Consider the following 25355-nt stretch of genomic DNA (forward strand, 5'->3'; position numbering starts at 1 on the left):
ATGCCATCTAGCCATCTCATCCTCTGTTGTCCCCTTCTCCTCCTGCCCCCAATCCCTCCCAGCATCAAAGTCTTTTCCAATGAGTCAACTCGTCTCATGAGGTGGCCAAAGTACTGGAGTTTCAGCTTCAGCATCATTCCCTCCAAAGAAATCCCAGGGCTGATCTCCTTCAGAATGGACTGGTTGGACCTCCTTGCAGTCCAAGGGACTCTCAAGAGTCTTCTCCAACACCACAGTTCAAAAGCATCAATTCTTTGCCCCTCAGCTTTCTTCACAGTCCAACTCTCACATCCATACATGACCACTGGAAAAACCATAGCTTTGACTAGACAGACTAGAGACCAAGTAATGTGTCTGCTTTTGAATACGCTATCTAGGTTGGTCATAACTTTTCTCCAAGGAGTAAGTGTCTTTTAATTTCATGGCTGCAATCACTGTCTGCAGTGATTTTGGAGCCCCCCAAAATAAAGTCTGACACTGTTTCCACTGTTTCCCCATCTATTTCCCATGAAGTGATGGGACCGGATGCCATGATCTTCGTTTTCTGAATGTTGAGCTTTAAGCCAACTTTTTCACTCTCCTCTTTTACTTTCATCAAGAGGCTCTTTAGTTCTTCTTCACTTTCTGCCATAAGGGTGGTGTTATCTGTATATCTGAGGTTATTGATCTTTCTCCTGGCAATCTTGATTCCAGCTTGTGCTTCTTCCAGCCCAGTGTTTCTCATGATGTACTCTGCATAGAAGTCAAATAGTAGGGTGACAATATACAGCCTTGACGTACTCCTTTTCCTATTTGGAACCAGTCTGTTGTTCCATGTCCAGTTCTAACTGTTGCTTCCTGACCTGCATATAGGTTTCTCAAGAGGCAGGTCAGGTGCTCTGGTATTCCCATCTTTTCAGAATTTTCCACAGTTTATTGTGATCCACACAGTCAAAGGATTTGGCATAGTCAATAAAGCAGAAATAGATATTTTTCTGGAACTCTCCTGCTTTTTCGATGATCTAGCCATAAGGCAGGTCTATTTCCAGTTTCTAAGAAATCTCCACACTGTTCTCCATAGTGGCTGTACTAGTTTGCATTCCCACCAACATTGTAAGAGGATTCCCTTTTCTCCACACCCTCTCCAGCATTTATTGCTTGTAGACTTTTGGATCGCAGCCATTCTGACTGGCATGAAATGGTACCTCATTGTGATTTTGATTTGCATTTCTCTGATAATGAGTGACGTTGAGCATCTTTTTGTGTGTTTGTTAGCCATCTGTATGTCTTCTTTGGAGAAATGTCTGTTTAGTTCTTAGGCCCATTTTTTGATTGGGTCATTTATTTTTCTGGAACTGAGCTGCAGGAGTTGCTTGTATATTTTTGACATATACACAATGGAGTATTACTCAGCCATTAAAAAGAATACATTTGAATCAGTTCTAATGAGGTGGATGAAACTGGAGCCTATTATACAGAGTGATGTAAGCCAGAAAGAAGAACACCAATACAGTATACTAACACATATATATGGAATTTAGATAGATGGTAATGATAACCCTGTATGTGAGACAGCAAAAGAGACACAGATGTATAGAACAGTCTTTTGGACTCTGTAGGAGAGGGCGAGGGTGGGATGATTTGGGAGAATGGCATTGAAACATGTATATTATCATATGTGAAACAAATTGCCAGATCAGGGTCGATGCGTGATACAGGATGTTCGGGGCTGGTGCACTGGGATGACCCAGAGGGCTGGTACAGGGAAGGTGGGAGGGGGGTTCAGGATGGGGAACACGTGTACACCTGTGGCGGATAAATGTTGATGTATGGCAAAACCAATACAATATTGTAAAGCAATTAGCCTCCAATTAAAATAAATAAATTTATATTAAAAAAAGTGGAACTTTCATTCCAAAAACACAGGGGTGGTCTTTGCACCTAAGTTTTAGCTTAGAGCAGATGTTTTGGGAGCCTGCCCACACCTGTGACAATCTTCAAGGCATTCTAGACTAACAGCTGCCAGTCACTGCATTTTGTTACCAATAGGGTTGGTATGTTATGAACTGGAGCCCATTCTATCTGCCTGGAGGCCAGGTCTTGGGTTCTGTGTGTGTGCATGTGCATGCTCATCTGCTTGGTTGTGTCTGACCCTTTGTGACCCCATGGACTATAGCCTACCAGGCTCCTCGCTCCATGGGATTCTTCAGGCAAGAATACTGGAATGGAGTTGCCATTTCCTCCTCCTGGGAATCTTCCCGATCCAGGGATTGAACCGGAGTCTCCTGCGTCTCATGCATTGGCAGGTAGATTCTGAATTGCTCAGCCACCTGGGAAGCCCAAGTCTGGGGCTGACACAGCCTTAACCAGTGACTTGCAGTAGATGGTGGAGAAATACCCCAACTCCTTCGCCCCTCGGTTGGGATCACTCTGAAGTGTGCTCTAAGCTGCCTTCCAGACGTCCCCAGCCACCTTAAGTTCTAGTTTCTACTAGATAACTTGCTTGAGAACATCCACTGTCTGTTCTTTCCCTTCCCTCTCTCACTTCCCCCATCCCCAGCTGGAGTTTTCTGGGGTCACCTCTCTGATGAACTATAACATATGGAAAACCCCAAAAGAACTTGTTGGCCAACCCAATGCTTTCACTAGAATCCTTGCCTCAGTGTCTAAATCTGGGGGACCCTAAGTAAGACATTCCTAGATCACCATATTTATGAGATAGCATGTGTGTGTGTGTGTGTGCGCGCGCGCGCGTGTGTGTGCGCGCGCTGGGTTGGGGCTGGTACTAGGAATGGGATATGAGTATCACAGTCCAGTGACCAGATATTGTAGGGAAATGAAAGCAAGTAAAATGGTGAAAACTCTAGACCTTGGAGTCAGAGGATCCTGGATTCAAATCTTGGGTCCAGGTAATCTTGGACAAGTCATGTCTCCTCTCCAAGCTTTGGTTTCCATTTTTTAAAAGTAATTTTATTTATTTAATTGGGGCTGCGCTGCATCTTTGCTGCTGAACAGGCTTTCCCCTAGTTGTGGAAAGCAGGGGCTAATCTCTAGTTGTGGTGCACAAGCTTCTCATTGTGCTGGCTTCTCTTGTTGTGGAGCAAGGGCTGTAAGGCACTTGGACTACAGTATTTGCAGCTTCTGGACTCTAGGGCACCGGCTCAGTAGTTACGGTGGACGGACTTAGCTGCTTCTCGGCACATGGGATCTTCCCGGACTAGAGATGGAACCCATGTCTCCTGCATGGGCAGGTGGATTCTTAATCATTCAGCCACCAGGGAAGCCCTTGGTCTCCATTCTAATTGTACTTTTTTTTTTTTTTTTGGTGAAATAGGCAGGGGTAAGAATCCCTACTATATGACATTGAGTGATGATGAAATTAAATTTTATTGGAAACATGTTTCACACAGTGTCTGGTGATCAATGGCTATGATGTTTGTACGGGGCATGTTGAGAGGGGACCCTTGAGTTTGGGGCTTGCTTCCCTGAGGTTAGGTAGCTTATTTATTATTGGGTACATTAAAATAAATGGGCTTTCTCAGTGGCTAAAGAACCTGCCTGCAAATGCAGGAGACATGAGAGATGCGGGTTCAATCCCTGGGACAGGAAGATCCCCTGGTTGAGGGCACGGCAACCCACTCTGGTATTCTTGCCTGGAGAATCCCACAGTGAGAGGAGCCTGTAGGGCTACAGTCCATGGGGTCACAAAGAGTTGGACATGACTGAAGCAACTTAGCACGCATGCAATAAAATAAGGTGATGAGAGATGGGAGATAGATCTTGGTAGGGGTAAGGAAAAAGTGAGTGGAAAGAAAAGAGAGAGAAGAGGAGACAGACCCACACAATGACACGCTAACCAGATGATCTTATCTTCATTGTGGAGAAAGGAGAGACTTCGAGGCTTGTCAGAGTGTCCTTTCTGAGTAGAGGCAACTCAGCAGAAAAGGGCGTGATGCTCTGGCTGCCTTGAGCAATTCTCGCTCTGCCCTCCCCTTCTCTCCACGCCCTCAGTTGTTGAAAAGCCTGGAAACAGAGGAAAAGTACTCTTCTTTGAATGGCAGGACCGGCACCATGTGGAGCTTCAGTTTTCTCCTCTTTTGGGGTGAGTGTGAGGTGGAATAGGAGGTCTGGGGGAAACAGACTGTGAGGAAGAGGGGGGACCTCGACTGTCCAGCCAGGACATCATGATTCTAGGCTGGATGCTGTACAACTTCACTGGGGAAACTTTGACCAAAAAGTCAGTCCAGGGAATTCATCCATCAAGGAAGAGTTTTGTTACAGTCCTTCATTTGGCATGTATTTCCTGAGCACCTACTATGTGCCAGGTGCTGTTTAAGGCACCAGAGATAAAGCCGTGAATGAACAGACAAGGTTCCTGCCCTTGAGAAGCTGACATACCGGCGGGAGGAGGCAGGAAGAAAGGAAACCTCTGACAGTAATAGCAACCTTCTAAGTTCCTCAAACAGACTGCATTCAACCTTCACTAAATTCCTCTGATATCAGGTCATGAAAAATCCCATTTTACAAAGGAGAAAAATGAGGCAAAGGAGATGAAATAACTTGCTCAAGCCCACTTAGCTTGTAAGGGGTTACAGCCAGGATTTAAAACTGGGCAGCCTGGTGACTCAGATGGTAAAGAATCTGCCTGCAATGTGAGAGATTCGAGTTCAGTCCCTGGGCTGGGACGATCCCCTGGAGAAGGGAATGGCTACCCTCTCCAGTATTCTTGCCTGGAGAATTCCTTGGACAGTCTATGGGGTTGCAAAGAGTTAGACACAACCCAGCAACTAACACTAACAACCTGGTTGCGGAGTCTGCAATTTTTTTCTAAACTGTGCTGCTCCAAATAACAAATAAACAAAAGCTTTTCAGGGAGTGATAATTGCTAGGGGAAAAATTGCCATAGAGTGTGACTAGGGATTATGTGATGGGGGAAGTCAGGGAAGCTATTTCTGAAGAACAGCGAGATGGAGTCAACCTTGTTATTTTTCTTCAGATGTCAGCTTTTTCTGGGTTTGATTTTTTTTTTTTACAGAAATATCTATTTATTTATTAGTCCACGCCATGTCTCAGTTGTGGCATGTAGAATCTTTTTTGGTTTCGGCACATGGGATCTACTTCCCTGATTGAATCTGAGTCCCCTATATTGGAAGCTCGGAGTCCTAATTGCTGGATGACCAGGGAAGTCCTCTTACAACAAATTTTTAAACCCAAGCATTTTGACACTAGAGCTGATAAGCTTAAACATGATGCTTTGTTGCCTCTAAAATAATTAAAGAGCAAGAGAATTTCAGTTAGAGATAAGGCTTCCTGATAGCTCAGTTGGTAAAGAATCCACCTGCAGTGCAGAAGAGCCAGGTTCAATTCCTGGGTAGGGAAGATCCGCTGGAGAAGGGATAGGCTACCCACTCCAGTATTCTTGGGCTTCCCTTGTGGCTCAGCTGGTAAAGAATCTGCCTGCAGTGCAGGAGACCTGGCTTCAATTCCTGGGTTGGGAAGATCCCCTGGAGAAGGGAAAGGCTACCCACTCCAGTATTCTGGCCTGGAGAATTCCACGGACTGTATAGTCCATGGCGTCACAAAGAGTCGGACACGACTGAGTGACTTTCAAAAAACAAAAGCAAAAGAAAGGTAGGAGTTAGGTTCCTTGGGACTTGCTGACTGGCAGGCTGCATTAGAAGGAGCAGGTCACTTGTGGACCTCAAGTGCTAAAATACAGACTTGCTTCTTTGACGTGTCAGCGTTAGTGCTGGCCATTAGCACTCCAGTTCTGCCCTTGATATGCAAAGGGTGGTGACGATGACGGTGGTGATCGTGATGGTGGTGGTGGTGACCATGGCGATGCTGAAGCTGATGATGCTGGCAAAGCTATGGTGCTGGTGGGGGTGACGATGAAGATGATGTGATTATGGTGGTGGTCGTGATGGTGACAGAGAAGAGCTTAATGCCGGAGTAGCTGAACTGCCTTTTAGACACTGAAAAAAAAAAAAAAAGAATTGTGGACTTCCCTGGTGGTCCAGTGGTTAAGACTCTGTGCTTCCGCTGCAGAGGGCCCTGGTGTCATCCCTCCAGAGGGCCCTGGTGTCATCCCTCGTTGGGGAACTATGATTCCCCTGTGCCGAGTGGCATGGCCAAAATAAAATTAAGAATCGTCTTACCCTCCCATCCAATTTAATACTATGGATAAACTATGAACTTCCCTGGTGGCTCAAATCGTGAAGAGTCTGCCTGCAATGCAGGAGACCTGGGTTTGATCCCTGGGTAGGGAAGATCCCCTGGAGGAGGGCATGGCTACTCACTCCAGTATTCTGGCCTGGAGAATTCCATGGACAGAGGAGCCTAGTGGGCTATAGTCCATGGGGTCACAAAGAGTCAGACATGACTGAGCAACTAACACTTAACACACGGCAGCTCTATGGATATACTATATACTTATTTATATATTATATGCATAACTGGATGTGTTCTATACATAAAAGAGCAAGATTCTTTTCATCTCTTCACAAGAGCCAAGGTTTGCCTTTTTAAGGGAGAGGTTATTTTCTTTGAGAATGCTTGTTTAAATGTATGTTTTAGAAAAAAAAAAAACTTGAACGGAGAGAAACCCAAGCTATAAGTTAATAATTGTATTTAAGTAATTACAACCACTGAAACATGTGATTATAGTTTTAAAGCATTGAAATTTCTGTGCGAACAAGTTGTAGAGGCTCCTTCTCCGGCATGAAATAAACTGGAAGTGTAAGGATAAATCTCCCTGAAGCAGATACAGGCAGGAACCTGAGAACTTAGAAGGTGGACTTTCATTGTGTTGGTCTACGTTTTCTATTTTGCCTTATAACTCTGATTTCATTGGGTTCATAAACTTGAGTTTTACAGCCTGTTACTGAAAGGTGGTGAGCCCAGCTGCTCCCTGCTCAAAAGCCAGCAGAAAGGCCAGGTTGGCAGAAAGTTTGCTTTATTTCAATGTTGGCAGCTGAGGAGGGAGGGCGGACATCTGCCCAAAGGCCAGCTCCCCTACACTGGCAGCCAGTGGGACAAGAGTTTTCATGGACAGAAGGAGGAGGCTACACGCAGAAACAGCGTGGTCGTCTTTGACAGTCATCTTCAAATTGGTCATCAGTGGTCTAACCAGTGTTACCTTGGTTGCTTTAGGCACAGCCAATCTTCAGTTCCAGGATGGGTTTATTTCCATTTCTTTGAGGCCAGTTCTCAGAATTGTGGCAGCTTATGCCGTGGGTACTGTCTGGCTCTCATGTCATTAACTTCTCCACCTGGTGGGGCTTTCAGAATAAGACAGCTCACAGGCTGTGGCTCAGAAAATGGTCTGTAGCCCTTGAGAAGGAACTGAAAGTCCCTGACTGTGCTTAATGACTGCATTAATCATTATTTGCTCTCCTTTGTTTCTGCCTGTTCTCGTTTCTTGGATTAAACAGATTCTTTAACTCAAATTTTCCACAGATAAAAGGCAAGCAGAGGACATAGAGGTTGGAGGGAGGCACAAGGACTGTAAGGTCTTGCTCCATTTCAAAGCCCAGAAAAAAAAAAAGTATGTTTTTTAAAATCAGCTGGAACTCTTCTTAATTGAAAAGGAAATGAAGGTAATACAAACAAAGTGAGAAACAAAGATAAAGTGCCAAAAAGCAGGAATGGTTGCTGTGAAGACTAGATTATACCTCATGCCTGTCACTCAGCTGGGGCTTTCACTCAGGCTCATCAGGTCTGTTTCTAGGGACTTCCCTGGTGGTCCAGTGGCTAAGACTTTGAGCTACCAATGCAGGGGACCTAGGTTGGATCCCTGATCAGCGAACTAGATCCTGCGTGGCACAACTAAAGGGTTTGCCAGCCACAGTGAAGATCAAAGATCCCGTGTACTGCAGCTAAGACCTGACGCAGCCGAATAAATTAATAAATATTTTTAAAAGCCCTGCTTCTATGAGACCACTCCAGGAGTAATTTTTCAGGTTGAGTCCAAAGAACTTCTTGATGCATCATGGTGTTTTTCTTTCTTCACAGGGTGTTGTGGTATATACACCTGGGGAATGCTCACATTACCCGCACTGGGATCAATGACAAGGCGTAAGTTGGACAAAGAGACCCCATATGCCCAATGTGGTGGGGAGGGGACGCTTCTGTCCCAGGAGGCTGCACCACTGCTGGACACTTGCCACGAGCTAGTTAGTCGGCAAGACAGGGGAAACACCCCGTCTCCCGGTTCCCACCCGAGTTCTTTCCCTTGTACCTTAAAACTGCTGTGTGATCTCAGGCAAGTCACACAACCTCTCTGATCTTCAGTTTCCTCAGACAGGTAACAAGGGTTCTTATCCCACAGGAATGTTGTGAAGCTTAAACCCAAAGAGGTAACTTTGTCAATCATCTGGCTTCATAAATGGTGGTGCCATAGGAATGGGTGTGGAGTTTAATCAAACTACAACTCAATGTGAAAAGAAATGCATTTCTGGATGTTTTGTTAAGTATTCTCATCTTCCACACAAGCTCCTGCTGGATTCAGGAAGAGAAACATTGTCAGTTCTTAATGTCATCAGTGTCTCAGTTTTCTGGTTCAGCATTGTTTGGGAAACTCAGTTTATACCGTAGGAAGAGTTAATCTTTCAAATTTTCTCACCCTACTCTTGTTCCTACGAAGATGATGTGTGGGTGTTGTCACAGGGGAAGCCTGTGGGATCTTGCAGCTGTGAAGTATGGACTCTGAATGTGTTGTTTTGTCCATTGGTAAAGCATGGTAACAACACTGGAGTAAACTAATGTATATTTACCCCTGGGAACTGGCCGGAAAACTTGTTGCATTTGTTAGAGTACCCCAAGCTACTGCAACAAATACACCCCAGTCAGTGGCTTAAGAAAAAGAAATTTAATTCTTGTTTGTTCAAGAGTCCAGTGAGGATATCTCTTGCTAGTGGGTAGTTTTCTTACATGAAGTGATTCAGGAACCCAGATGCTTTCTGTTTGTGACTCAGCCACACTAGTGCCTTGGAGTCTCTGCAGATAGTGGAGAAGGCACATTATTAAAACTCAGGCTTGGCAGTGACGCTTGTCACTTCCACTCAGGATCACAAGACCATGCCTGGATGCAAGGTGAGCTGGGAAATATAGTCCATGGCTGGGTAGTTGCCTTCTACTGTCAATTTTATACCACAGAAAGGAAAGTGTGGAATTTTTGTTTGATCTTGGGCTACTGAGCTATCTCTGGCACAGTTAGAGCCCATTTTAATGCAATACTACGCAGCTGTTGGAAAGCATGTGTTCAGTCACGTGAACTGACTTGACAAGTTGCCCAAAACATTATTTTCTTAATTTTTTTTAAATTATAGAAATAAACATTCAAAGGTAGGAATAATAGTATAACAAACTCTCATGTACATATTGCCCAACTTCAACACTTGGCAAATTTTGCTGCTTTTGGTTTGCAAGACTTACTGTAACATGGAAAAAAAAAGTTATAAGCAGAATAGAGTGGTTGAAAAGAACTTTCAGTGAACATGGTCTAGATCGACAGTAGTCACTAGTCAGTGGAGCTCCTGAGAACTTGGAGTGTGGCTAGTGTAACTGAAGAATTAATGCTCCATTTTACTTAATTTTAATAGATTTCAGTATAAACAACCATCTACTGTATTGGACCGTATATTGCATGATACCATTCACATTAAGAAAATGGTGTGAATTTATACATTTACTTATATTTAACATATTTACATGACTGAGTTTGTGAACAGGACCTAACCTAGAAGTATTCACTCTTTTTGACAGTGGTGATCTCTTGGTGTAAGAATGGAGCACAGGGAGATCTTCACTTTTAATTTTATATATTTCTGCATTGTTTGAGCTTTTTACAATAAGTAATTATTATCTTCTTAGAAAAAGATGAAAGCAAATGAAACAACAGATACACAGCACTATATATAAAATAAACAAGCAACAAGGTCCTATTGTATAGCACAAGGAGCTATGTTATTCAGTATCTTGAAATAATACATAATGAAAAAGAATATATATACATACATATATGTATATATATGAATCATTTTGCTATATCCCAGAAGCTAATACAACATTGTAAATCAACTACAATAAAAAAGGAAACAAAGTTCAGCTGAGTTGCTCAGTCATGTCTGACTCTTTGTGACCCCTGTGGACTGCAGCACACCAGGCTTCCCTGTCCGTCACCATCTCCAGGAGCTTGCTCCAACTCATGTCCAATAAGTTGGTGATGCCATCCAACCATCTCATCCTCTCTTGTCCCTTTCAGGACCAGCACCTGCTTTAGGTTAGTTTCCCAAGAAGCAGAGTCAGAGATGAGGATGCTTGTGAGGAGCTTACTAAGGGAGGACTCCCAGGAGACACTTGTAGGGGAGGAAGGGGAGCAGGGATTGGGCAGGGGCAGGAACAAGTCATTCAGAAGGTGTTTCAGGAAAGTTTCAGTCACAGCCTGATCCTGCCAGGAGCTCTGGACTATGAATTACATCAGAGGCTGTTACACTCCCACGTGTGTCAAGCAGTGCTTCTAGGCCAGTGAGACAGTGTGAGATGGGACGCCAATTAGGTAAAGTGAAAGGGGGCAGTATCAAGAATGGCTGTTAGCCCCCTTACCCATTTTTTTAAACTTTTTTTTTTTTTTTTTACTGCACTGCACAGCATGTCTGATCTTAGTTCCCCCACCAGGGGTTAAACCTGTGGCTCCTGCGATGGAAGCAGAGTTTTAACCACTGGACACCAGGGAATTCCCCCACCCCCTTTTTAAGTGCTTCCCAGGTAGTGCTAGTGGTAAAGAACCTGCCTGCCAATCCAGAAAGGTAAGGAGACAGAAGAGACACAGGGTGGATCCCTGGGTGGGGAAGATGCCCTGGAGGAGGGCATGTCAACCCACTCCAGGATTCTTACCTGGACAACGTCATGGACAGACGAGCCTGGAGGGCTACAGTCCACAGGGTCGCACAGAGTTGGACATGACTGAAGTGACTTAGCACACATGTACCCTTTTTTAAAAACTTTTTTAAAATTGAAGTATAGTTAATTTACAATGTTGTGTTAGTTTCAGGTGTCCAGCAAAGTGAGATATATATATATATACCTTTTCATATTCTTTTCCATTATAGGTTATTATAAGCCCTTGAATATAGTTCCCTGTGCTATATAATAGGTCTTTGCTGTTTATTTTATATACAATGGTGTGCATTAACTAATCCCAAAGTCCTCGTTTATCCTTACCCGACCCCCTTTCCACTTTGGCAACCATAAATTTGTTTTCTATGTCTGTGAGTCGATTTCTGTTTTGTAAATAAGTTTGTCTGTATCATATACTTAAAAATTCCAGGTATAAGCCATGTCATATGATATTTGTCTTTCTCTGATTTACTTCACTTAGTTGATAATCTCCGTTGCTGTAGATGGCACTGTTTTATTCTTGTTTATGGCTGAGTGATATTCCATGGTACATATGTACCACATCTTTATCCATTCATCTGTGGATGGACAGGGATTACTTCCATGTTTTGGCTATTATAAATAGTGCCGCCATGAACATTGGTATCCACCCTTTGTTACCTGGCAAGGGGTGAAGAATTCATGAGGAGTTCCTTCCACCTACCTGATGAAGGTAAATCCTCAGGAAGAGCCTGGGTTTTCCTCTTTACCTCTCCACTCCCACTTTCACAACTCACCACCGTGATCACTGGTGCCCAGGAAAACAAGGAGCCTGGTTTGAGACAATGGGGCATGACCAGCTTTCAAAAAATCTACTGACTTCTCTTTTCTTGCAGATGAACGGCCACGGCGGTCATCGTCGAATGTTGGTAAGAGACTCCCCCAGCTTGAAGGCAATTAGACCTTGGGCAAGTGCCTCCGTCTCTTGGTTTTGTTACGTGATTAATATGTATAGTGTAATGTGTCTGTGCTAAGTTGCTTTAGTCATGTCCGACTCTTCGTGCCCACCAGGCTCTTTTGTCCATGGGATTCTCAGGCAAGAATACTGGAGTGGGTTGCCATGCCCTCCTCCATGAGATCTTCCGCACCCAGGGATTCAACCTGCATCTCTTACCTCTCCTGAATTGGCAGATGGGCTCTTTACCACTAGAACCACCGAAGTGAGGACTCAACTCCATGTGGAGTTGTTATGAGATGGGCTGTGGAATCACCTTTCCTGGGTCTGAATCTTGGTTCTAGGGCTCACGACCATGGCAACTGTCGGCAGTCCGAGCACATGTTGGAAAAGAATTTCCAGACACAGAGCATTTCAGAAGGGAGTATGTTTATTAAGAGCAAGGAGCAGAGATAATAAAAGTGAAAGTGAAAGCCGCTCACTCGTGTCTGACTCTTTGAGACCCCATGGACTGCAGCCCACCAGGCTTCTCTGTCCATGGGATTCTCCAGGCAAGAATATTGGAGTAGGTTGCCATGAGCGCCTCTATGGGATCTTCCCAACCAGGGATCGAACCCAGGTCTCCTGCATTGGCAGGTAGATTCTTTACCATCTGAGCCACCTGGGAAGCCCACATATAAATATGTGTAAAGATTTATTGTAAGGAATTGGCTCACATGATTCTGGCAAAATCTGCAGACCAGAGGAGATTTGGAGAACTCAGCAAAGGTGAACGTGGCTAGTGGGACCAGGTTGAAGATGAGCCAAGAAGGCTGACAGGTGCCCGGTCACACAGGACTGACTGTGTTGTTACTCTGGTTTGGGATGGATTTGAGTTATGAGAGGTAGAGCTAGAGGAAAGTAATAGGAAACTCAGAGTTGAGAGATCACAAGAGGTAATACACCGGAAATCTGCAAAGAGAAATTTTGCCTCTGCAGATGAAAGAGGAAGCTGGAAATGAGTAGAAAGAGAGAACCTGAGGCATTATGCAGGTAAGGGAAATAGACAAAGCATGTTTTAGGTGACAAAGAGTCTGGCTCTCAAGACCTTAGTGATGAAAAGCCATAATTTTCATAGTTTTTAAAATCAATTAAATTTTAAATTGGTGTCTAATGACTTTACAATGGTGGTTTCTGCTGGACAGTGAAGTGAATCAGCTGTAAGTACACATGTATCCCCTCCCTCTTGGGGCCCCTGCCCCCCGTCCCACCCATCTAGGACACCGCAGAGTACTGAGCTGAGCTCCCTGTGCTAGACAGCAGTTTCCCACTGGCTGTCTATTTTACACATGATAATACCTATGTCAATGCTACCGTCTCAGTTTGTCCCGCCCTCTCCTTCCCCTGCTGGGTCCACAAGTCTGTTCTCTGTGTTTGCATCTCCATTCCTGCCCATAAATAGGTGCATCAGTACCATTTTTCTAGATTCCATACACAAGCTTTAATATATGATATTGTTTTTCTCTTTCCGACTTACTTCACTCTGTAAAACAGGCTCTAGTTTCATCCACTTTACTATGACAGACTCAAATTTGTTCCTTTTAATGGCTGAGTTGTATTCCATCATATAAATGTACCACAACTTCTTTATCCATTCATCTGTCAATGGGACATCCAGGTTGCTTCCATGTTCTGACTATTGTAAATAGTGCTGCAATGAACACTGGGATACATGTGTCTATTTGAATTATGGTTTTCTCAGGGTATATGCTCAGTAGTGGGATTACTGGGTAATATGGTAATTTTATTCCTAGTTTCTTCAGGCTCTACTACAAAGCTACAGTCATCAAGATAGTATGGTACTGGCACAAAGACAGATATATAGATCAGTGGAACAAAATAGAAGCCCAGAGATAAATCTACGCATCTATGGATACCTTATCTTTGACAAAGGAGGCAAAAATATACGATGGAGAAAAGACAATTTCACAAGGGGTGCTGGGAAAACTGGTCAACCACCTGTAAAAGAATGAAACTAGAACACTTTCTAACACCATACACAAAAATAAACTCAAATGGATTAAAGATCTAAATGCAAGACCAGAAACTACAAAACTCCTAGAGGAAAAGATAGGCAAAATACTCTCTGACATAAATCACAGCAGGATCCTCTATGACCCACCTCCCAGAGTAATGAAAATAAAAGCAAAAATAAACAAATGGGACCTAATTAAACTTAAAAGCTTTTGCACAATGAAGGAAACTATAAGCAAAGTGAAAAGACAGCCTTCAGAATGGGAGAAAAAATAGCAAATGAAGCAATTGACAAAGAATTAATGTCAAAAATGTACAAAAAGCTCATGCAGCTCAATACCAGAAAAATAAATGACCCAATCAAAAAATGGGCCAAAGAACTAAACAGACATTTCTCCAAAGAAGACATACAGATGGCTAACAAACACATGAAAGGATGTTCAACATCACTCATTATCAGAGAAACACAAATCAAAACCACAATGAGGTACCATCTCACACTGGTCAGAATGGCTGCAATCCAAAAATCTACAAACAATAAATGCTGGAGAGGGTGTGGAGAAAAGGGAACCCTCTTACACTGTTGGTGGGAATGCAGACTAGTACAGCCACTATGGAGAACAGTGTGGAGATTCCTTAAAAAACTGGAAATGTAACTACCATACAACTCAGCAATCCCACTGCTGGGCATACACACTGAGGAAAGCAGAATTGAAAGAGACTCGTGTACCCCAGTGTTCATCACAGCACTGTTTACAATAGCTGGGACATGGAAGCAACCTAGATGTCCATTGGCAGAAGAATGGATAAGGAAGTTGTGGGACATATACACAATAGAATATTACTCAGCCATTAAAAAGAATGCATTTGAATCAGTTCTAATGAGGTGGATGAAACTGGAACCTATTGTACAGAGTGAAGTAAGTCAGAAAGAAAAACACCAATACAGTATATTAACATATATATATGGAATTTAGAAAGATGGTAACAAGAACCCTATATGCGAGACAGCAAAAGAGACATAGATATAAAGAACAGACTTTTGGACTCTGTGGGAGAAGGTGAGGGTGAGATGATTTGAAAGATAGCATTGAAACATGTATATTACCATATGTGAAATAGATGACTACTCCAAGTTCGATGCATGAAACAGGGCACTCAAAGTCAGTGCACTGGGACAACCCAGAGGGATGGGATGGGGAGGGAGGTGGCAGGGGGGTTTAGGATGGGGGACACATGTACACCTGTAGCTGATTCATGTCAATGTATGGCAAAAACCACCACAATATTGTAAAGTAATTGGCCTCCAATTAAAATAGATACATTAATTTAAAAAAATCTCCATACTGTTCTCTGTGTGTGTGTTTGTGTTAGTCGCTCCATTATGTCTGACTCTTTGTGACCTCATGGACAGGCACCTCTGTCCACGGGATTCTCCAGGCAAGAATACTGGAGTGGGTAGCCATTCCCCTCTCCAGGAGATTTTTCCAAGCCAGGGATCAACCTTCCTCCTCTCCCTTGTAGCTCCACTCGGGGCTCTAACCCAAAGTCCTTCTTCTCCATTGCCTAGATGTGAATGGGTGTATAGATACCACCTTGTGTCCAGCGTATGCAACCTGCACCAACACTTCAACAAGTTACTACTGTGCTTGCAAAAGAGGTTTCCTGTCCAGCAATGGATTGAAGACATTTAAGGGCCCAGGAGTGGAATGCAAAGGTGAGTTCATGCCCCATCAAACCCCATCCCCTCCTCCCCAGCATTTGGTAGTAAAATCAGATAGAAGCTGGCTGGGCAGCAGATGTAGGTAGGTAAAAGCATTGTTTTCTTTCTTCCTTCCTTCCTTCCTTCCTCTGCCTCTCCTTCCTTCCTTCCCTCATCTCTTTCTTTCTTAATTTCTTTCTATTATAAAAATAATTCCTGGTCGCTAAAAACTCTAATGATTTTAGAGACAAGTGTTAGAATAAAAAAAAGGAACTTCCTGGTGGTCCAGCCAAGACGCCATGCTCCCAATGCAGGGGGACTGGGGTTTGATCCCTGGTCAGGGAACTAGATTCCACATGCTGCAACTAAATATCCTGCATGCTGCAACTAAGACCTAGCAAAAAAAATTCTCATAAAAACAGAAAGAAAATTATGCTGTATGTCAATATACAGAAATAAACATTGATTTTCTTCCTGTCACCTCTTCATGCAAATAATTTTTAATATGTATTGAATACCAGGCCCTGTGTGAAGGTCTTTATGTGCATTTTCACATAGTATAGGCACTGTGATGATCTCCATTGTACAGATGAGAAGACTGAGGCTTGGGGAGCTAAAATGATTTGTTTAGGGTCATTGAACAATTGAACTGGAATTCAAATTCAGGTCTTTTTGAGTCTAATGGCAGTCTCTCAACCACTTACCTATTTGTCACACTCCAGATGTGAGATGTTGGGAAAATGTATTTAATCTCTCTAAGCTTCAATCTTTCCATCTGTAAAATGAGTGTATAAGAGTACCCACCTTAAAGGATATTTGAGAAGATTAAATGCAGTAATGTATGCACTGTGCTAGGCACATGTACAGTCCCAAGAGCTTCTATTAATATAAATAATAGAAACTAAAATAATTTCTAGAATGAGCTAAATTTTTGGTCTATATTCCTTATATTTAATGCCTCTGACATAATTTGCAAGGGTCTGCAATCTATTTCTGTAAGGGGCCAGATAGTAAATATTTTGGAGACAGCAGTTTGTATGATCTCTCTCTTAAGTACTCAATACTCCAGTTGAGGTGCAAAAGCAGCCATCAATGATACATAAATGAATGAGTGGAGGTGTGTTCTAGTAAAACTTTATTTATACAAACAAGTGATAGTCCAGACTTGATTCATGGGCTATAGTTTATTGAGCTCTGAACAAGATTTCCATTTAATAATTTATTTCCATTATTATAGTCCCCAGGGAGCTCCAAACATCCTTTTCTTAAAAAAATTATTTATTATTGAAATATAGTTGATTTAAAATATTATGTTAGTTTTAGGTATTTTATATATATATATATAGATATAGATATGTATTCTTTTCCACTATGGTTTACTATAGGATATTGAATATCATTCCCTGTGTTATTCAGTAGGACCTTGTTTATCCATCCTATATATAATACTTTGCATCTGCTAATCCCAAATTCCCAATCTACCCATCCCCACCCTTGGCAACCACAAGTCTGTTCTGTATATCTGTGAGTCTATTTCTGTTTTGTAAATAAATTCATTTGTGTCATATTTTAGATTCCACATATAAGTGATGTCATATGGTATTTGCCTTTTTCTGTCTGACTTATGTCACATAGTATAATAATCTCTAGGTTCATCCATGTTGCTACAAATGGTATTATTTATTCTTTTTATGGCTGAGTAATATTCCATTGTATATACATACCACACTTTCTTTATCCATTCCTTTGTCAATGAAAATTTAGGTTACTTCCATGTCTTGGCTATTGTAAATACTGCTGCTATGAATATTGAGGTATATGTGTCTTTTTGAATTATAGTTTTGTCCTGGTATATGCCCAGGAGTGGAATTGCTGGATCATAAGCAATTCTTTTCTTAGTTTTTTGAGGAACTGCCATACTGTTCTCCATAGTGGCTGCACCAATTTACTCTCCCACCAACAGTGTGTAAGTGTCCCATTTATCCACACTCTCTCCAGCATTTATTATTTGTAGAATTTTTAATGATGGGCATTCTGACCAGTGTGAGGTGGTACCTCATTGTAGTTTTGGTTTGCATGTCTCAAATAATTAGCAATGTTGAGTATTTTTTTCGTGTGTCTATTGGCCATCAGCACAAACGTCTTTTTAAAAAATCTTTGGGCTACAGTTTATGGGTTATTCCGTAAACATAGTAGCCTTGTTGGGCTCTTGTTTTTAGATAGAGGATGGAAGCAGCATTTCTCATCTAGAAAATGGTGGATAATACATAAAATCTTATCTACTCTGTCTTTGACCTGTGGTACCTAATACATTGTGAATATTTTATAGTTCCTTGTCAAATGAAGGAATGTGCTACCTTATTCCTTATGTCAACTCTAGACTTACTCACCCTGCAGCTGATAGACAATTAGGTGGTTCTAATGTTTCATTACTTAAGGCTGGAATGAACATTACTATTTGCATGATAAATTCATAGAAAGTATTTATTTAGGGTGATCTGGCAGAGCAGGGGTGAAGGAAATTAGGGGAGGACCACCCCTCAGATGGTAAGGAATCTGCCTGCAATGCGGGAGACCTGGGATCAATCCCTGGGTCAAGAAGATCCCCTGGAGAGGAGAACAGCTACCCACTCCAGTAGAAGTGCCTGGAGAATTCCATGGACAGAGGAGTCTGGCAGGCTGCAGGGGGTCACAAAGAGTTGGAGATGGCTGAGTGACTTTCACTTTCCTTTTTTTTTCTTTTCACCCCATGGTACCATGACTGCACAATTCTATTGGCACTTCAATGAATAAATTTGTATAATGCGTTTGCAAAATGTTCTGGTTATCTATTTCTGGGTAGCGGCAAACTTTGTGCATTAAAACACCAATGATCATTTATTTTGCTCATGAATGAATCTTCTACTTGGGCTGAGTTCACTGACAATGGCTTGACTTTGTTCCACACAGTGTCAGTTGAAGTGGCTCAACTGGGAGCTAGAGGATTCATTTTGAAAGAGGCTCACCCACAAGGCTGGCAAGCTGGTGATGGCTGTTGGCTGGTTGCTCTGCCAGGGCTGTGAGCTGGAGGTCTTAGCTCTTCTCCATGAGAGCTGTTTTTTTCATGGCTTATTGAGCTTCCTTACAGTATGGCAATTGAGTCAAGCATGAGCGTCTCAAGAGAAGGTGTGGAAGTGTGTGATATTTTGATGACTTATTGTGGCAATTTTAATGACTTAGTATCACCACCACCATAGTCACAAGTATGCTCAGATTCAAGTAGAGGAGATATAGACCCCACTGCTTGATAGAAGGAGTACCAAAAGGGGGCATTAAATTAAGGGTATATGAAATAGAAAACATTGTTTCAACCATCTTTGGAAAATACAAACTGTATTTGAAGAAGATTTATAACTCTGACTCTTTTTCTCTCCAGATATAGATGAATGCTCTCAAAGGCCCACACCATGTGGCCCTAACTCAATCTGCAGAAATCTGCCTGGGAGATATAGGTGCAGCTGTATGACTGGTTTCTCTTCTCCCACTGGAAATAACTGGACCTCAGGAAAGCGAGGCCGTTTCACCTGTAGAGGTAAAGGGCTCAGACATGGGTCTTTGGTGGACAGCTCCTACTGTTAGGAACATGTGTTCTAACTTTAGACAACTAACGTTTTGTCTGCTCACTCTCCTCCACTGCTCTTCAGACTTTAATGAATGCCTATCCCCTGGGGTCTTCCCAGAGTATTCTGAGTGCACCAACTCTTTGGGAAGCTACTGTTGCAGCTGCAAAGTTGGATTCACCTTTAAAAACTCCATCTGTGAAAGTATAGAGAATCTGATCTTTTTTACCTTCTCAATTAATGGAGAACTTTGTTTGATGATCCTATGAAGTAAGGGTTATGATCCTCATTTTAGGAATGATCCAACTGAGGCTCAGAGAGGTAAAGTCACTTGCCCAGAGATACACAGCTATTAAGTAGAAGAATGTGGATTTGAACTCCCATTGAGTGTCTACTGGTCTTTCTTGATGGCTCAGTTGGTAAAGAATCTGCCTGCAATGCAGGAGACCTGGGTTTGATCCCTGGATTGGGAAGATACCCTGGAGAAGAGAAAGGCTACCCACTCCAGTATTCTGGCCTGGAGAATTCCATGGCCAGTCTATGGGGTCACAAAGAGTCAGGCATGACTGAACAACTTTCACTTCACTCTTCACTCTTGAGTGTCTACTGTGAGTTAAGCAGTGAATCAGGCAGTACTTGAGAGTAACAGGGAGCTCTATCATTAGCATGATTCACACCTTTCCACTCCTGAGGGGAGATATTAACAACATCTGGAGATATTTTTGGTTGTCCAAACTGGTGGTGATGATGGGGTGGTTGGTGTTGCTGTCATCTGGTGGGTAGAGAACAGAGATCCTGCTAAACATCCTCCAATGCACAGAGCAGCCTCCCTACAACCAATAATAATCTGGTCCTAAATATCAGTAGTCCTGGGGAAAGCTCAGAACCAAACATCAAAACTTTTTCCTAAAAGATATTTAAATGAAGACCTAAGAGTTCTTTTTCTTTCTTTCTTTCTTTTTTTTTTAATACTTTTTGGCTGCTCCGCATGGCATGGAGGGTCCTAATTTCCACACCAGGGACTGAACCCATGCCCTTTGCATTGGAAGTGCTGAGTCTTAACAACTGGATCAGCATGGAAGTCCCACCTGAGAATTATTCTTGATTCTCCTTTCCCTTTCATATTAAATCTGTCATTAAGTCATTGGGCAATTGCTGCTACTGCTAAGTCACTTCAGTCTTGTCCGACTCTGTGTGACCCCATAGACGGCAGCCCACCAGGCTCCCCTGTCCCTGGGATTCTCCAGGCAAGAACACTGGAGTGGGTTGCCATTTCCTTCTCCAATGCATGAAAGGGAAAAGTGAAAGTGAAGTCGCTCAGTCATGTCCGACTTCGCAACCCCATGGACTGCAGCCTACCAGGCTCCTCCATCCATGGGATTTTCCAGGCAAGAGTACTGGAGTGGGTTGCCGTTGCCTTCTCCGCATTCTATCTGCTAAATGTCTTAAATCTCTCCACTTTTCTCTCTCCTTGGTTTATGTACCATCATTAGTACTGTAACCACCTCACTAGTCTCACCACTTTTCTAGTGTTATTCCATCAAATTTATCCTCCACACTGCAGCCAGAATATTCTCATGAAGAGATAAGGGCTCCATCTTCCTGAGTCTGCTGCAGCACTATTATATATTTAAAGGGAGGGTGAGTCCATCAAGCAATGCATGGAGTGGCCAAGCCCTTATCATATCCTCTTTGCTTGGAGTTGGAGATATTTACAGTCATCTATGACTTTTGCAATCTATTTGTAGCAGTTAGCTATTGCTGAGTAACAAAATCACCCTGAAAGTTAGTGACTAAAACAACAACCATTTATTTAGCTCTCTGGATTCCATGTGTTGGCAGTTTATGTTGGGCTCTGCTGGTCAGTTCTTTCGGTTTCCACTGGGCTGGTCTACAGGTGTTTCTGGGCAGCTGTGTGTCAGCTTTGCTGATCTTGGCTGGGCTGTCTCACATACCTGGAGCTCATCTGGGATGATCTATCTCTCTTCCATCTTGTCTTTTTTTTTTCTTTAGCCTGCAATTGTTCATTTGGCACAGGCAAGGGGCCCAGGGTAGGAGTAGAAGGACATAGATTTCTCCATATCTAAGTTCTGAGTAAATTATAGCAATTTACTCAGAAGTAGCACCATGTTGCTTGCCCTGTATTGATTGGCTCAATGCAAGTCATAGAGTCAAGGGCTGGGGACCCAAACTCCACATCAGAAAGAGCAGAGTAGCAAGGTCACACTGTGTAGCACAAACCTCATCCAAAATAGTGGACAGGATTAAAGGATTATTAAAGGGTTAATAGGATTAGAGGATGACAATGATCTGCAATCAATGATCATTATTGTTTGAAACTATTTGTCACTCTTTTGTGTGCATGCAGTTGGCCTGATTGTATTCTCATGGCGATGCCTAACATCAAGGGAGGTTAGGCAGAAGGGGAAAATCTGGATGTTGGGGCACGTCAGGTGCAGACAATCTTGTGTTTGTGGTGTCCTATCTTTGCTGCTTCTCCTTCTTTGACATGGGTTTTAATTTCTATTCACCAGATGTGGACGAATGTGCCAATCCCAGAAGTTGCCCAGGGCATTCGACTTGCCACAACAGTGTTGGAAGCTACTCTTGTGTCTGCAACCCGGGTTTTCAATCCAGAAGTGGAAGGAAAAGTTTCCAGGGTCCAGGAGAGATTTGTGAAGGTATTTACAGGGGTCTTCTGGGGAATCAAGTCCAATGTGTTTGAAAAGACAGGAGTGGTGGGGAGAAGTTGAGGTGGGTCTTAGCTGAGTTCAAAGCCCTCATATGCAAAGCTAAAGCCAATAGCAATTGATTCATTCATACATTCATTCAACAAACACTTCTTGAGCACCTATTATATACCAAGCATTATTCTAGAGATGGAGGATACTGTGATAACACAGAAAAAACATTTATTCTACTGGAACTTCTTATCATGGTGAGAAAATCAGACAACAACAAAAAACAATCCTGTATTTGGGCTGAGTTTGCTGCTGATGGCTTGAGATTCTTCCATGCAATGACGGTTGTGTTGGCTCAACTGGGGGCTAGAGGATCCACGTTGAAAGGGGTTCACTCACAAGGTGAAGGTGGCGCTGGCTGTTGGCTGGCAGCTCTGCCAGAGTTGTAAGCTGGAGGTCTAAGTTCTTCTCCACGAGAGCTGTTTATTTTGATGGCTAGTTGAGCTTCCTCACAGTATGGCAGCTGAGTCAAGCATGGGCATCTCAAGAGAACCAGGTGGAAGTGTGTGATATTGTGATGACTTGGCATGGTATTGTTATGACCTAGTGTCACGACCACCACAGTCACACGCATGCTCCGATTCAAGGGGAGGAAATATAAACCTCATTGGTTGATGGAAGGAGTACCAAAGAAAGGACATTGAATGAGGGCATTAGGAATGAAAGACACTGTCTCAACTATCTTTAAAAAATACAAACTATTTGTAGTAGAGCCTGAAGTCAGGCAGGTTGATTCCTCCAGTTCCATTCTTCTTTCTCAAGATTGCTTTGGCTATTCGTGGTTTTTTGTATTTCCATACAAATCTTGAAATTATTTGTTCTAGTTCTGTGAAAAATATCGCTGGAAGCTTGATAGGGATTGCATTGAATTTGTAAATTGCTTTGGGTAGTATACTCATTTTCACTATATTAATTCTTCCAATCCATGAGCATGGTATATTTCTCCATCTATTAGTGTCCTGTTTGATTTCTTTCATCAGTGTTTTATAGTTTTCTATATATAGGTCTTTAGTTTCTTTAGGTAGATATATTCCTAAGTATTTTATTCTTTTTGTTGCAATGGTGAATGGAATTGTTTCCCTAATTTCTTTTTCTACTTTCTCATTATTAGTGTATAGGAATGCAAGGGATTTCTGTGTGTTGATTTTATATCCTGCAACTTTACTATATTCATTAATTAGTTCTAGTAATTTTCTGGTAGAGTCTTTAGGGTTTTCTATGTAGAGGATCATGTCATCTGCAAACAGTGAGAGTTTTACTTCTTCTTTTCCAATTTGGATTCCTTTTATTTCTTTTTCTGCTCTGATTGCTATGGCTAAAACTTCCAGAACTATGTTGAATAGTAGTGGTGAAAGTGGGCACCCTTGTCTTGTTCCTGACTTTAGGGGAAATGCTTTCAATTTTTCACCATTGAGGATAATGTTTGCTGTGGGTTTGTCATATATAGCTTTTATTATGTTGAGGTATGTTCCTTCTATTCCTGCTTTCTGGAGAGTTTTTATCATAAATGGATGTTGAATTTTGTCAAAGGCCTTCTCTGCAGGCTCTACTACAAAGCCACAGTCATCAAGACAGTATGGTATTGGCACAAAGACACAAATATAGATCAATGGAACAAAATAGAAAGCCCAGAGATAAATCCACACACATATGGACACCTTATCTTTGACAAAGGAGGCAAGAATATACAATGGAATAAAGACAATCTCTTTAACAAGTGGTACTGGGAAAACTGGTCAACCACTTGTAAAAGAATGAAACTAGATCACTTTCTAACATCGCACACAAAGATAAACTCAAAATGGATTAAAGATCTAAATGTAAGACAAGAAACTATAAAACTCCTAGAGGAGAACATAGGCAAAACACTCTCCGACATAAACCACAGCAGGATCCTCTATGATCCACCTCCCAGAATTCTGGAAATAAAAGCAAAAATAAACAAATGGGACCTAATTAAAATTAAAAGCTTCTGCACAACAAAGGAAAATATAAGCAAAGTGAAAAGACACCCTTCTGAATGGGAGAAAATAATAGCAAATGAAGCAACTGACAAACAACTAATCTCAAAAATATACAAGCAACTCTTGCAGCTCAATTCCAGAAAAATAAACGACCCAATCAAAAAATGGGCCAAAGAACTAAATAGACATTTCTCCAAAGAAGACATACAGATGGCTAACAAACACATGAAAAGATGCTCAACATCACTCATTATTAGAGAAATGCAAATCAAAACCACAATGAGGTACCACTTCACAGCAGTCAGAATGTCTGTGATCCAAAAATCTGCAAGCAATAAATGCTGGAGAGGGTGTGGAGAGAAGGGAACCCTCCTACACTGTTGGTGGGAATGCAAACTAGTACAGCCACTATGGAGAACAGTGTGGAGATTCCTTAAAAATTGCAAATAGAACTGCCTTATGACCCAGCAATCCCACTGCTGGGCATACACACTGAGGAAACCAGAATTGAAAGAGACACATGTACCCCAATGTTCATCACAGCATTGTTTATAATAGCCAGGACATGGAAACAACCTAGATGTCAATCAGCAGATGAATGGATAAGAAAGCTGTGGTACATATACACAATGGAGTATTACTCAGCCATTAAAAAGAATACATTTGAATCAGTTCTGATGAGATGGATGAAACTGGAGCCAATTATACAGAGTGAAGTAAGCCAGAAAGAAAAACACCAATACAGTATACTAACACATATATATGGAATTTAGAAAGATGGCAATGATGAACCAATATGCAGGACAGCAAAAAGGACACAGATGTGTATAACGGACTTTTGGACTCAGTGGGAGAGGGAGAGGGTGAGATGATTTGGGAGAATGGCATTGAAACATGTATAATATTATGTAACAATCGAATTGCCAGTCTATGTCTGATGCAGGATATGGCACACTTGGGGCTGGTGCGCGGGGATGACCCAGGGAGATGTTGTGCGGAGGGGGGTGGGAGGGGGGTTCAGGTTTGGGAGGGCATATACACCCGTGGTGGATTCATGTCACTGTATGGCAAAACCAATACAGAATTGTAAAGTAAAATAAAAAATAAATCAATTAAAAAAAATACACACATTTTCCCAAGATGAAGAAACTTTGTAACTCTGTCTCTGGAAATAATTGGATCCCGGGAAAGCCAGGTCATTTCACCTGTACAGGTAATGTGCTCAGGCTCTCAGGCATAGGTGTTTTGTGGACAGCTTGGATTGCGTTGGGTGCATACGTTTCCTTTATAGAAAAGGGGAAAGTCTGGATATTGGGGCACATTAGGGGACTTCCCAGGTGCTAAAGAACCGGCCTACAAATGCAGGAGACACAGGTTTGATCCCTGGGTCAGGAAGATCCCCTTGAGAAGGGCATGGCAACCCACTCCAGTATTCTTGCCTGGAGAATCCCATGGACAGAGGAGCCTGGTGGGCTATAGCCCAAAGGGTCACAGAGATTCAGACACGACTGAAGTGACTTAGCA

At 42.4% G+C, this 25355-nt stretch overlaps 1 protein-coding gene across 4 annotated transcripts in view; it reads left to right on the forward strand.

The window, feature by feature from the left end:
• The first annotated feature begins 4019 nt into the window (after positions 1 to 4019).
• ADGRE1 (adhesion G protein-coupled receptor E1) overlaps positions 4020 to 25355 on the forward strand; it is a 65458-nt gene continuing 44122 nt past the window's right edge. For all 4 annotated transcript variants that reach the window (XM_040242106.1, XM_040242107.1, XM_040242108.1 and 1 more), the window contains exons 1-6: positions 4020 to 4081; positions 7993 to 8055; positions 11754 to 11786; positions 15396 to 15542; positions 18943 to 19098; positions 21661 to 21807. In XM_040242106.1, the coding sequence (XP_040098040.1) occupies positions 4051 to 4081; positions 7993 to 8055; positions 11754 to 11786; positions 15396 to 15542; positions 18943 to 19098; positions 21661 to 21807 (577 nt within the window). In that variant the 5' untranslated portion in view covers positions 4020 to 4050. The remainder of the gene's footprint in view (positions 4082 to 7992; positions 8056 to 11753; positions 11787 to 15395; positions 15543 to 18942; positions 19099 to 21660; positions 21808 to 25355) is intronic.

This window comes from Oryx dammah, unplaced genomic scaffold, assembly GCF_014754425.2.
Source record: "Oryx dammah isolate SB20612 unplaced genomic scaffold, SCBI_Odam_1.1 HiC_scaffold_5, whole genome shotgun sequence".
In the NCBI taxonomy this organism is placed as follows: domain Eukaryota; kingdom Metazoa; phylum Chordata; class Mammalia; order Artiodactyla; family Bovidae; genus Oryx; species Oryx dammah.